At 39.2% G+C, this 14,722-nt stretch overlaps 1 protein-coding gene across 4 annotated transcripts in view; it reads left to right on the top strand.

The window, feature by feature from the left end:
* Window positions 1-14,722, top strand: part of usp10 (ubiquitin specific peptidase 10) — a 54,872-nt gene that overhangs the window by 35,265 nt on the left and 4,885 nt on the right. For all 4 annotated transcript variants that reach the window (XM_049465419.1, XM_022670086.2, XM_049465417.1 and 1 more), the window contains 3 exons: window positions 3,641-3,806; window positions 7,032-7,176; window positions 12,874-12,939. In XM_049465419.1, coding sequence (XP_049321376.1) covers window positions 3,641-3,806; window positions 7,032-7,176; window positions 12,874-12,939 — 377 coding nt within the window. The remainder of the gene's footprint in view (window positions 1-3,640; window positions 3,807-7,031; window positions 7,177-12,873; window positions 12,940-14,722) is intronic.

Genomic DNA, 14,722 nt, shown 5'->3' with positions numbered 1-14,722 from the left:
GTCACAAAATTCAGACGGTGACAGAAAACGGTGTAACACCGCAGCGCCGACGGCTCTAGCTAAAATAACTTAAGGCAGCTAGCTTAGCTAAACACCTGAACTTATGAATAATGCTACTGTTTCTGGAAACTGCGAAATGCCATGCACAAATATAAACCAAAAATGTATAATTTCTGCCTGTGGCAGGTTTAAAACCTTTGGTAGACAGCCTTAAGTCTTTTTAAGGACACCCGCGGAGACCCTGATGTAAACGGTAACTTACTGTGTGACCCTGTTGACATAGTGCTCCTGGATGTTTGCGCTTTTTTTTTTTAAACACACTTCTACTGGAATTTATTAACAAATAAAGTCGTTTTTGAAGGCAGTTGATTGCACTGGATTTTATTTAGGGGTTATTTCAGGACTCCTGCATGTCATACTTTTTTTCTAAGCCACTGTAACGTCACTCCTGCTCTTCGTCTTTACGTGGAAATGAGCTGTTAGTTGTTTGCTGTCAGATTTTGTAGTTTTTAAAGATGAGAAACGCAGTAGATTGGCTCAGATACCTGAGATGTCTGTCGGTACCGTGTTGTGCAGCTTGTTCAGCACTCAACATCTAAACACCTGACTTGTCTGGCAGGTACAGCTCTCACTCAATATCCATTTCTGCTCTGCTCTTTTCCACACGCTTATTTTTCTTCCCGCTGAGGCTCCAGTAGCGGCTCAGTGCTTCTTTTCGTTGGCTCTGAGCCCCGGCGTTCGGTGGCAGAGCCAAGCGAGGCTCATGCCATCCTCTGTGCGGCCTGATGTCCTGGCGCAGCGTCCAGCCTTCGAGCTGCTTGCCTGTAGCCATTACAATTCCAGCCTGGAGCAGCTGTGTGTTTCTCTCTCTCTCTCTCTCTCTCTCTCTCTCTCAGGCTCTGCATTCAGGGTTTGAACGGGTGCTTGAAATCCTGGAAAATGCTTGAATTTTAACATTGTTTTCCAGGCCTTGAAAGTGTTGGAGTTTTGGAGAAAGTGCTTGAAAATGCTTGAAATTCTAACTACATTTACTTTACAATAAATACAGGGGTTGGACAGTGAAACTGAAACACCTAGTTTTAGACCACAATAATTGATTGTGGTGACGGACAGTTCTGGTGGAAACAGGAGAGTTGAGGTGCACATTGAATTCTGCGTGATTTGATCAGCCGTGGTTTTATGTTTTTTGGATACAATCCGGGTTAGCACCCGAACATCCCTTTCAGACAGCTTCCTCTTACAGCGTCCACAGTTAATCCTGTTGGATGTGGTTGGTCCTTCTTGGTGGTATGCTGACATTACCCTGGATACCGTGGCTCTTGATGCATCACAAAGACTTGCTGTCTTGGTCACAGATGCTCCAGCAAGACGTGCACCAACAATTTGTCCTCGTGTTGTGTGCATTGCAATATTTAGAGCAGAACTGTGCTCTTACCCTGCTAATTGAACCTTCACACTCTTTACTTTTGCTCTTATTGGTGCAATGTGCAATTAATGAAGATTGGCCACAAGACTGCTCCAATTTAGCCATGAATCCTCCCACACTAAAATGACAGGTGTTTCATTGTCCCTATAACTGACTAAATAAAAAATAAATAGCGTAAAATAAAAAAGCTTTAATTCCTTCTCCTTCTGCTATTACCAAACACAATTCTGGTTGTGATAACGTGACATAATACCATTTTTTGCAGTGTGACATAAAGCAAATCAATAATTTGGAGTATATGTATGTATAAATGCTCTCAACTCATCACCGAATTTGACACATTACAGTAACTTCTCAATCAAACGAATAGGATAAACAAGCAGTGAAGAAAATTGGTGTTTAAATTGTATGAAACTGACACAAGTAAATCCATAATTCGTTCTATTTACTTACTTAAAAGTATTTTTTTTCTCAGTAGCATAGTCATTGTGATGTGTGGAGAATATTTTTTGCAATATATTAATTATGGCTGAATCGTAGTTTTGAGATCACAGTTATCATTAATTTAGCACAGCTGAAAGATGCTGGAAAACTTGAAAGTGCTTGAATTTTACCTTGTAAAAGGTCTATGAACCCTGTGCATTGTAACTGCTCTCTGGCACTAAACCCTCGACCCTGCTGCCCAGAGCGCCCAGCGTGCCCAGCGCTGGCAAACACAAAGCAGAAGCCCTAACCTGTGAGGCCAAGAGGCTTATATGACATCCTCTCACGTTGAGTTTGAGGTCTGGGCTTGGCGTGCTCCCCCACTAAAACTGGAGACAAATAGCCTGCAGGGCTGATGTTTGGATAACCAGACTAAGTGCTGGATCCAATCTGAGAAGTTCTTCAGAAGTCTCACTGTGACAAATACGCTGTATTTAGCAGGGTCTTCGTGTTCCTGGAAGCATACGTTCTGTTTTTGCTTTGCAGAAGCAATTTAAGCAGCTTGGATTCAGCGTGACCTCTCGGAGGGGTTTGTTAGTGAATGAAAGGAGCCATGTAAAATAGTAGATCAGTATGCCAGTAGAGCTTACATGTTCATTTGATTTGCCTTTTTAAACTTCTTCACACCTCCAGTCTTCTAGAACTGTTTTACCTAATTTATTTCCTTGACATTTTTCATCTCACTAACGATGAAAAACTTTCTCATCGACTGTCCTGCCTATAACTGTTTAAGACAATCTTACTACCAAGAAAAGAACAAAAAAATAACTTTTAGGGGAAAAAAAAAAAAAAACACTGGGGAAGATTTTAAATTTCTTATCCCATCTTTAACTCAAACACCTCATTTTATACATGTATAGTAAAAAATATTTCCCTTACTGCTCTAGAACCTTTGAACTACTTTGCTCTATCTGGACATATAAAACCAAGTGTATGCCACAAATGGACAAATATGTGCTGAAGTGGCAATAAAACCACAACCAACCAACTTTTTAATTCAGTTTTTGCTTTTTCTCATTTTATTTTTTGTTTACTTGTATTAGTACTGTTTTCTATTATGTAGAACCTTTTTGACCCACAGTACCAGTTAAATTAAATTCAGTGTTTTTCCTTCATTTTAAGATGTTCTACATTGTAGGTTAAATACTAAAGTCATCTAAACAAAAAGTTTTTAGATTCTTCAAACTAGCACCTTTTGCTTAGTTGATCAGTTTTGCACATCTTGGCTGTATATTCCCAGTCAGCTTTATGAGGTAGAGTCACCTGGAATTCAGGGTTTCAGTTAACAGCTGTGCTGAACTCGTCAGTCCTTATTATGGCAAGAAATACTCAACTTAGTAAAGAAAAAAATACTTTAAGAAGTGAAGGTCAGTCCGAAGCATTTTAACATCTTTTTAAATTATCCTTAAGGTACAATCACCAAAACTATGAAAAATGTTATGATGAAACTGGCACTCATCAGGAACGGAAAAGCAAGAGTTCATCAGAGGATTTCATTATTCATTTACAATGTAGGAAAACTATATTAAAACATTGATGTGCCCAAATTGTGTATCTTAATTACCATATTGTGTGTCATCTTTGTGTCTTTTTGTCTGTATATTTACATCAAAGTCAAATTCTCTTTCAATCCCTGTCTGTTGTAAATGCGGGTGGCACCTCAGAATAAACATACAGGTTGATTTCATTAAATTAATCACTTATTTTACTGTTTTTAATGTGTGTGTGCAGATCGGTGGTGTACCAGCAGAGTTCGAAGGAGTCTGCGACCCTGCAGCCGTTCTTCACCCTGCAGCTGGACATCCAATCAGAGAAGATCCGCACAGTACAGGAGGCTTTAGAGACCATGGTGGCACGAGAGTCTGTCCAAGGCTATACCACTAAAACCAAGCAGGAGGTGTGTACTAAACTTACCTAATGTGTACCTAATCAATTTATTCACCTAAATAAACTGTTTTCAGGAGAGAAATGTTTTTAGAATTAACTTTGTTGTCTACTTAGCTTAGCTTTACAACTTGGGTTTTTAGAAAGGTGCTACATACGTGTATTTTCATTCATTTATTCATTGGTTCATAACTGTTCCAGCTTTACGAAGCACACAACTTTCGTTTCTCAATATGGTCTGGATAAATTCCATGCTTTGGGGAAGAAAAATAGATTTTTCCTCTAGAATTTTTTTTGGGGGAAAAAAGTTAAGGTAAAATAAGACAAATTAAAAGTTATTTAATACTTTTTGTAACTTGCAATAATATTTGATAGCTTAACGTTTTGCTTTTAGTCTGTAATGCTTTAGTTTAAGTATTTGAATTACACAAGTTATTGTCTAATTTGGCAAAAATCTATATCACAATATGTATTTAATTTCGGTCAATACGATGCAATTCTGATATCATCCAATTAAACATGATTTCTATCACACTAACTTCTTAAAAGTGCTTGTTATGCTCAATATGCCTGTTGGTAATACAATAAAATGTGTAATGATACAATAAATAATAATAATGTTGATTTTTCCTATAGAAAACCTAAGGAAAAAAGTAAGAAAAATTGGACAAATTAGGACAAACTCAAATTATTATTATTATTATTTTTTAAAACTTATGGTAAAATTCTGAAATCATGCACTTAAACAGGATTTCTTACACACTCTTTTCTATGTGCACTGATGATATGCTCAATATGCTTATTGTTGACGAGAGGTTCATGCTATAACGTGTAATTTTGGCACTGCTATGCTGCGGTCAGAGGCATGAGGTTATAGCATGAACCTGGAGTGTATTACTGCGATTATTTCATTATCACTGTTTATTGCAAGATGTAGAGTTAAAGAGGAGGAGAAACAGGATCTGTTTGGTTTTAAACACTCAGCAAGTTAAAATAGTTCCGTTGCTCCTCTGTTTGTAGCTGCGCTGTTTGGCTTGTACGCGCTGCATGGTTGCTAAGTTACCTGTATGTGGCGGAGTATTACATGGAGAGCTTCGGTTACAGTGCATTACCGGCTGATAGCGGCACTCGTCGAACGCCTCTCAGCCAATCACATTGCAAGGTTGGAACTAACTGTGGCATAATAACATATTAGTATAAGTATTATTATTTTTGTCCAGTTATATTCCTTCCATAATAATAAACTTCTGTAAGAGAAATTTTGGAAAGTTTTTGTAAGAATCTCTAGCGTTAATCATTCGTAAACATGGATTTGCAGACTTGCTTTTAATAATAGCAGCTCTGAAAGTAAAGCCCCCTTGTTCAGTAAATGTTCTGAATACTGTGGAATGGAAAACATGTGTGCCACAGCTGTGCACTAGCTCTTGTGTGTAGTTCTTGTATTGAGAGTTTTATGTGTTTTGTAGCAGTGTTGTGGTTTTATTGTGAGAGTGTGTGCTGAGCTTTCAGATTGCTGATTGCTGTAAGAATAGAGCAGTGGGTTTTACAGCAGGGAGACATTTAAAGATGGACTGAGAGCTGCTCTGTTTGAAGTGATAATGATTGAGAGGGTGGATGAGAGTTAAAGCAGAGGCAACAAGTTAAACTCTGAGTGCTCTTCTGTTCTGCTCTGCTGTTAAATCAGACAGTAACTCTATTTTAGTATGTCAGCTGTCTAAATTAAAATTGACAGGTCTGTATTTTATACTCTAGCTTTGTCAGGCTAAGTGTGAGGCTGTTTTGAAGTAAAGGAAATTTTAAAGATATAAACTTTATAATGCTAAAAATCTTGAAATTTTTCTTTATGGAAAATTTAAGGAAAAGTAAAAAAAAATAAATAAATAAAGTATTAAGTAAATAGAAAAAAGCACATCTAAGAATTTGTCTTAAAGGAGACTCCGGTGTTAAATTGACTTAAATTGACTGTAGTAAAACATGATTAAGATTACTAACCTTTGTTAAATAGCACACCTCTGCTTTCCCACAGCTTTCCGAGATCCAGTAATTTTGTGCTTTTTGCCCAGCACTCTTAATTTATTCCCGCTTTGGGGAATATTTTGCCCCAATATATCACTTTACTAACCTTTGTTAAATAGCACACCTCTGCTTTCCCACAGCTTTCCGAGATCCAGTAATTTTGTGCTTTTTGCCCAGCACTCCTAATTTATTCCCGCTTTGGGGAATATTTTGCCCCAATATATCACTGTCATCCAGACTCAAAGTAGGTTCACATGTCCTTGGTCATATCTGGAAAGCACTGACATTTAAAACGAGGCATTAAAAACTTTAAACATGCACAAAAATCTTATTAAAAACCTCTGTTTACAACCTGTACAGTAGGTATATCTCCAGGAGCCGCCATCACTGTTCTGACCATGAGCATAGACCTATCAAACACGTGCTTTCATGCTGAAATACTTTATATTATGTTCATTAACAAAGACGGACATTTAACACTGAAGTTCTTCTTTAAACCCCAGGTTTCTTCTAAAAGACAATAAATCTGCTCTGATTTGTAATAAATGCACAAGAGATTGATTCCATAATCAAGCTTTAGTGGCACTTTAAAATATGTTTACTTAAATGTTTATTGTATTTAGTTGTTGAGTGGTATACCAGTCATAGTGTAATTTATAGCAGAATTTAAAAGTCCCACCAAGGACCATGCCCCCTCATTTGTCAAAATCGTAAATAGGGGTATTCTATATATGTTTTTGCACGCAGTAATATTGGCAAAAATTCTAACATAAAAATAAATCAAATATATACATTTTATTATTGAGAGTAGTCTGCTTGTTTGCATTTGTTTATATGCACTTAAAAAGCTATGCTACACATTAGTTTTTGTTACATTATTTTTGTTAAATTGTTTGTTTTTGCTATATATCTTGGCAAGTTACTGTTACGATTATTATGTTTTTCCGAATGTCTTTTTCACTTTACTGTATGAAACTCGTATATTCTACATAAAATTTTAATAATAATATTTATTTGGTTGTAATATTCTTGAAATCAATTAAAAAAAAATAATTTCACCAAATATATTGTTATCGCAAAAATACCCTCAAATATTGCAATATAATTTACGGTCATATCACCCAGCCCTAATAATTTTAAAATGAGTGTCAGTTTTTGTTCTGTGCATTGTCGTCTTTACGTTTCCTCTCTAACTGTGTGTTATCTTTTGCCGTGTCTGCAGATTGAGATCAGCCGGAGGGTGACCCTCGAGGAGCTTCCTCCAGTGCTGGTGCTTCACCTCAAGAGATTTGTCTTTGAAAAGACGGGTGGGTGCCAGAAGCTGATCAAGAACATTGACTACCCGGTCGACCTGGAGATTAGTAAAGGTACGCTTGACTCTGGAGTTCTGTCTTAGTGTTTAAGATGTAATTTAAGTTAATCCGTAACAATTTATCTAATATATTGTCATTCTTTCATTTGCACTAAAATAGCAATGCTATGTTCAAGTAAATCATATGTGAGAAACATGTTAGTCTTAAAACACCACACTGATACACTGAGATATTAGTTTATAAACATCCATAATAAACACTTTAATACATTAGAATAGGAGAAATCCTCCTAATCTGTAATCAGGAGGAAGAGGATGGTCACAAAACATCAAACAAAACTGAACTGCTGAACTTTTCTTTGTGCCAGGAGTGGCAAAAGGTCACCCAAAAGCAGTGTTTAAGACTGGTGGAGGACAGCATGACTGCACTCATGAAAACTGTGATTTTAGAGTCAGGGTAATTCCACCAACTAAAAATGATATATAGATCTATTAAAAAAACTGAATAAATACTGTATGATGATACATTAGTTTATGAACAACCTCTTACACAGTCCATACATTCATATTTATCAATAAAATCGTTCAGCTTTACAAAAAAAATCACTGCTTGTGAGCAATATCAAATTGTCTTAAAATGAAGCATGTCCTCCCACCAAAAGTATTGAAACAGTGAGGTTAATCTCTTTATTTCTGCTGTAGACTGAAAACATTTGGTTTTGACATTAAAAGACAAAAATGAGACAAAATATCCTCTGGATTTACATCTGGATCTGATTCACAGTTAAGAAGATTCAGCACCTTCTGTCTGAACTCACCCATTTTTCTTATGAGCAAAAGTATTGAAACGATGAACTTAAAGTGAAAAAGTGAATAAACAGATGAAATTAAAGTGAATGAATGACTTAATATTAAGTTGCAAGCACTCACAATGGTTGTCATCAACTGCTGTGGTCTTTCTTTGGTCTACGTGCTCATCACCTGTCATTTAGTACACCAGTGACGACTTTCTTCTTCAGGACATTCCATACATTTGTTTTAGCTATTAGCAATATTTGTGCTCTAATGGCCCTGATTTGATTTTCCGTCTTCTCTCAGCTTCGCAGTTGCTTGTTTTTCACCCGTAGACTCTCATAACATAAATGCACTGTTGCCACAGATAAAACCCAAATCTGAAATCTGAAAGCACAGTTTATTGTTGGAATAATTCATGTATCAGGACACACTTGGGCAACTGAATCTTCTGAACTGTGCGTCAGATCCAGATGTAAATACCTGGAAATATAAGCTAAAATGTTTTGTCTCATTCATCTTTTAATGTCAAATTTCAAATGTTTTTAGTCTACAGCAGTGACTAATACGATATACATTACTGTTCCGATACTTTTGGAGTAGGGCTGCAACGATTAGTCGATATAACCGACAATCTTGATTATTTAAATTTATCGGCTACTAATTTCATTGTCAATTAACTTAGTTTGTGTCTCCAAAAGTACCCAAACACAACAGATTACATATTTAATCACTAGATATCAGTACTCTCCACATTTAAACAACGTTCAGATATTTAAATGCCATTTAAATTTCATGTTCTGCTTTTTATATCATTTTTAGAGATGGCAGAAATAATCGTTAACTAATCGACTAATCAGAAAAATTATCGTCTGATTAGTCGACAACCAAAATAATCATTAGTTGCAGCTCTATTTTGGAGGGCACTGTAGTTGTCGGTGCGCATGAGCTGGACGTCTTACTGAAGGCCTGCAGCTGCATGCATATTGGATTTATTATTTTTTATTAATAGTACGGATATGACAGCAGTACTTATTGGAATCAAGTTTTGAATCAAGCTGTGGAGTAATGGAAATAAATATGAAATGTTCCAGTTTTAATATGATGTGCAAAACTGGAGAGTCCCTATTTTGGTCATCATGCATGTGAGGCAAGAGGGAATAATTATTAGCCATCTGCCAGATGATAATTCTTTTTTTTTTTTTATATATATATACACTGCTCAAAAAAATAAAGGGAACACTCAAATAACACATCCTAGATCTGAATGAATGAAATATTCTCATTGAATACTTTGTTCTGTACAAAGTTGAATGTGCTGACAACAAAATCACACAAAAATCATCAATGGAAATCAAATTTATTAACCAATGGAGGCCTGGATTTGTAGCCACACACAAAATTAAAGTGAAAAAACACACTACAGGCTGATCCAACTTTAATGTAATGTCCTTAAAACAAGTCAAAATGAGGCTCAGTATTGTGTGTGGCCTACACGTGCCTGTATGACCTCCCTACAACGCCTGGGCATGCTCCTGATGAGGTGGCGGATGGTCTCCTGAGGGATCTCCTCCCAGACCTGGACTAAAGCATCCGCCAACTCCTGGACAGTCTGTGGTGCAACGTGACGTTGGTGGATGGAGCGAGACATGATGTCCCAGATGTGCTCAATCGGATTCAGGTCTGGGGAACGGGCGGGCCAGTCCATAGCTTCAATGCCTTCATCTTGCAGGAACTGCTGACACACTCCAGCCACATGAGGTCTAGCATTGTCCTGCATTAGGAGGAACCCAGGGCCAACCGCACCAGCATATGGTCTAACAATGGGTCTGAGGATCTCATCTCGGTACCTAATGGCAGTCAGGCTACCTCTGGTGAGCACATGCAGCCCTCCAAAGAAATGCCACCCCACACCATTACTGACCCACTGCCAAACCGGTCATGCTGAAGGATGTTGCAGGCAGCAGACCGCTCTCCACGGCGTCTCCAGACTCTGTCACGTCTGTCATGTGCTCAGTGTGAACCTGCTTTCATCTGTGAAGAGCACAAGGCGCCAGTGGCGAATTTGCCAATCCTGGTGTTCTCTGGCAAATGCCAAGCGTCCTGCACGGTGTTGGGCTGTGAGCACAACCCCCATCTGTGGACGTCGGGCCCTCATACCATCCTCATGGAGTCGGTTTCTAACCGTTTGTGCAGACACATGCACATTTGTGGCCTGCTGGAGGTCATTTTGCAGGGCTCTGGCAGTGCTCCTCCTGTTCCTTCTTGCACAAAGGCGGAGGTAGCGGTCCTGCTGCTTGGTTGTTGCCCTCCTACGGCCTCCTCCACGTCTCCTGGTGTACTGGCCTGTCCCCTGGTAGCGCCTCCAGCCTCTGGACACTACGCTGACAGACACAGCAAACCTTCTTGCCACAGCTCGCATTGATGTGCCATCCTGGATGAGCTGCACTACCTGAGCCACTTGTGTGGGTTGTAGAGTCCGTCTCATGCTACCACGAGTGTGAAAGCACCACCAACATTCAAAACTGACCAAAACATCAGCCAGACAGCATAGGTTCTGAGAAGTGGTCTGTGGTCCCCACCTGCAGAACCACTCCTTTATTGAGTGTGTCTTGCTAATTGCCAATAATTTCCACCTGTTGTCTATTCCATTTGCACAACAGCAGGTGAAACTGATTGTCAATCAGTGTTGCTTCCTAAGTGGACAGTTTAATTTCACAGAAGTTTGATTTACTTGGAGTTATATTGTGTTATTTGAGTGTTCCCTTTATTTTTTTGAGCAGTGTATAATTTTATTTCTAATTTTTCCCATTTTTCTCCCCAATTTACACGGCCAATTACCCAACCCACTCATTGGGACTCCCCCATCACTAGTGATGCCACAACACACCAGGAGGGTGAAGACTAACACATGCTTCCTCCGATACATGTGAAGTCAGCCACCGCTTCTTTTCAAGCTTTTGCCGAGCAGCCAGCGCGCTTGGAGGAAAGCACAGCGGCTCGGCTCCGGTACATCAGCTTACAGACGCCCTGTGCTGCAGACATTACCCTAGGAGTGATGTGGGGAGAGAGCCCCATCTACCCACCCAGAGGGAGCAGGGCCAATTTTGCTCCCTCTAATGCCGGCAGCTTGATGGCAAACTACAGAGATTTCTGATCAGCAGTGTTCAGTTCAAGTTCAGTTCATACATGCTCAAAGTGAACAGTTCACGTTCAAAGTTCACAATTTTAATTCTGAACTAGTTCAAAGTTCAGTTCATTTTACTTTTTTCGTGAGCTATTCAAATAAATACTTTTTTTCACACTACAAGCTAGAAATCACTATAGGTTCTTTGAAACTGCTCATTGTAGACATTTGCTCATGACACTGCAATTGTGGGTTTCTTACCAGGTGATGAAAATGTTCATAAGGAGAATCGGTGTCTGTCTCCGTGCATCACTTCCACTAGCCATATTTTTTTTTAATTGCAGCGCTTTCTCTCACTCCTGTCATTGGTCTCTCTCTCTCTCTCTCTCTCTCTGTATCTCTCTCTCTCTGTATCTCTCTCTCTCTCTCTCTCTGTATCTCTCTCTCTCTGTATCTCTCTCTCTCTCTCTCTCTGTATCTCTCTCTCTCTCTGTATCTCTCTCTCTCTCTCTCTCTCTCTCTGTATCTCTCTCTCTGTATCTCTCTCTCTCTCTCTCTCTCTGTATCTCTCTCTCTCTCTCTCTGTATCTCTCTCTCTCTGTATCTCTCTCTCTCTCTCTCTCTGTATCTCTCTCTGTATCTCTCTCTCTCTCTGTATCTCTCTCTCTCTGTATCTCTCTCTCTCTGTCTATCTCTCTCTCTCTGTATCTCTCTCTCTCTGTATCTCTCTCTCTCTGTCTATCTCTCTCTCTCTGTCTATCTCTCTCTCTCTGTATCTCTCTCTGTATCTCTCTCTCTCTGTATCTCTCTCTCTCTGTATCTCTCTCTCTCTCTCTCTCTGTATCTCTCTATCTCTCTCTCTCTCTATCTCTCTCTCTCTGTATCTCTCTCTCTCTCTGTATCTCTCTCTCTCTCTGTATCTCTCTCTCTCTCTGTATCTCTCTCTCTCTCTGTATCTCTCTCTCTCTGTATCTCTCTCTCTCTCTCTGTATCTCTCTCTCTCTCTCTCTGTATCTCTCTCTCTCTTGCCCTCATGCTCCGCGCTCTCTAGCCAACGTTCATTTACGTGATGTCTGCCGTTCATGACACAATGTGAACTAATTCACGTTGCGTTCTGTTCAACGTTCACAAAAAAATGAGCGTGTTCAATGAACGCGTTCCTTTGAACTCGTTCACGCACAACACCGCTGATCAGGCACTTTACTCAGCCTCTTACAGCTTCACACTCCATCAGTCCGGCTCACCAGCCGCCCACGTTTACCGCAGCTGCGCATTCCTCTTACAGGCCGAGCCCGCGCCCTATACAACTGAAATATTTTATAGCCAACCTGTAATCCTGTCACCCGTCTGCCCTCTCCAAAACCTCAGCGTACATATATTTATTTCTCCTGCCAGTAACTGACGCGAGCAAGTGTTTCTTATGGATGTAGTTTTGTGTACCGTCTGGGTCCTCCGAGTGACGACTACATATATAGGTTTGATGCTCCCACACAATGCAGAATCGTCCAACATAAACACCCAGAACCCAGAGAGAGCCGAGCTCGAGGCTGCAGCGTTTCTATCATTGGTAGTTTCTCCTGTTCGAAGCCGGCTACATCTTACTCCAGTTAGAGCCCAGGAAGAGCTGCCAACATCGTGACCCACTTAGGCTGTAGTAAAACATGTAATCTGGATTCAATTTAGCAAGTGCTACAAATATTGTGTTTTTCTCCCCTCTTTAAGGGCCGGTTTACTATTCTCAGAACTGATGACCAAACTGGTGTTTACGGCTGGTGTGTTTTGAAGTGCTGTAATATGTTGCAGAGATGGTTTGTTCCTCTTGTCTTCCCGCAGATCTCCTCTCACCAGGGGTCCGGAGCAAAACGTTGAAAGGCCAAAGAACCTACAGGCTCTTTGCAGGTAAATGTCTTCATAATAAAGGGCTGCTTTCATTCTTCTCTTATTTGGCCCAAATTTTTGCTTTTTTCAGTTTGGTCAAAGCCAAAATGAAAGGTGCACTGTAAAAATGAAAAGGTTGGAAAAACTAGAGTTGAGCATCAAATTTGATACCAAAAAGGCACAGACCGAAATGTCTTGTTGCTACAGAGTCACACTCCTAAAACTGAATTTTTTGTTCTTAATAAAGCACCAAAAACATGCTCACTGTTTGTTCCAAGGTCCAGGATCCAGAAAGATGGAGTCTCTCCTGGTGACAGTATGAGAATGAGATTACTCATCTTGGCTGTTAAATACATTGTGTGAAAAATCTTTTTTTTTTTTTTTTTTTTTTTTTTTTGGCTTTTTTTTTGGAAAAAAAGTGTCGTTTGGGTTTTTCCCAAGTTTCCAAATGTTAAAACGGTACTCTGCCTTAGAGAAAACTCAAAATTATAAGGAAAACCACAGAGGAGTGCCAACTAAAAATCTTTCAGTAGGGGTGTGCCATATTGTATTGTACACGATAATATCGTAAAAAAAACATTTATATCGTGAACGATATAATACCCTAAAATATCATGCCATATCACCCATCCCATTTCCTATGATATATCTACTAGAGACAGATTAAATCAGAGTTTAAGATTCAGATATTTAGTGTCACCAACTTCAAAATAGTTTTTAATTGAAGTTTGGTGAAATGTGTATTGTAAGCTCTGCTGACTACCCTTTAGGATCTACTAAAAAAAAAAAAAACTGTTAATCATGTTGTGCCCAACACGGTGTTGAAATGCTCATTGCCATCTTAACCTTTCAGCCTGCGTAGTTTAAACAGCAACAGTGCTTATGACTATATCTACACCGATGGTCATCTGGAAATAAGATGTGTTCAGTTAAATGCTTGGTGTATTATTATCAGGTTGATATAAAACACAGGTCAACCGTAAACCGAATACACAATTAAATCTGTGTGAAAGAACAGCTCAAGATTTCTCTGCTGTGAAGTGCAGAAGCGCTGCGTCGTTAAAATAGCAATCCTCTAAAGTAAGAGTGCACTTGGCTCTTAAAGGGAATAGCAAGTGAGACGCTGATTGAATCTTAATGCTAAGCCCAAAATTCACTCATGATTATGACTCACTCATTGTATTCAATGTAACAAACGCACAAATCTTGGTTCGTGCTCTGGTCAAGACTTTTAGGTGTGAAACGCACTAAAATAACTAGTTGAATGTACTGTATCTCCTCCATTTAATTTGAGGGGTTGTGATTTTAAAGGCAAGTCTGTGATGAAAATTGTGGAAAAGCTCAGTCACAGCTTTAGTGACTTTTGCCCCAGATTGTACCTGCATGATGCAATTGGCTCTAGCGTAACCTGGAAATGTCCTGTAGGCTTTTCCCCTCTTCTGCTGCCAATCTTAGGTCTGCACTTTCCAGATGTCTGTAGCTTTGTTCTTTTGTTCTTACCCAATATTTATTTTGCAATCTAGGCTATTCCTTGCCTGTAATCTTCTAGGAAATCCTGTATTAGATATTATGTTACTGCTACAGTATAGATAGCTACTGATCACTGGGGACTGTATACCAGCTTGAAAGTTAGCACTGGACATATAGTGACCATAAGCTTATGTAAAGCTGTGTCAGAGCAGCCAGTTTACTTATTATGAATGGTTGTGGTCCGGATAACTATGCAATTTGGCACAATTTGGACTTGTTCTTGTTGCCAAATATTTAGATAATAATGACTGTGTAATGGCAGTCAATAAATAAT

Source organism: Astyanax mexicanus, chromosome 16, assembly GCF_023375975.1.
Source record: "Astyanax mexicanus isolate ESR-SI-001 chromosome 16, AstMex3_surface, whole genome shotgun sequence".
Lineage (NCBI taxonomy): Eukaryota > Metazoa > Chordata > Actinopteri > Characiformes > Acestrorhamphidae > Astyanax > Astyanax mexicanus.
This window is presented reverse-complemented; position numbering and strand designations above follow the sequence as displayed.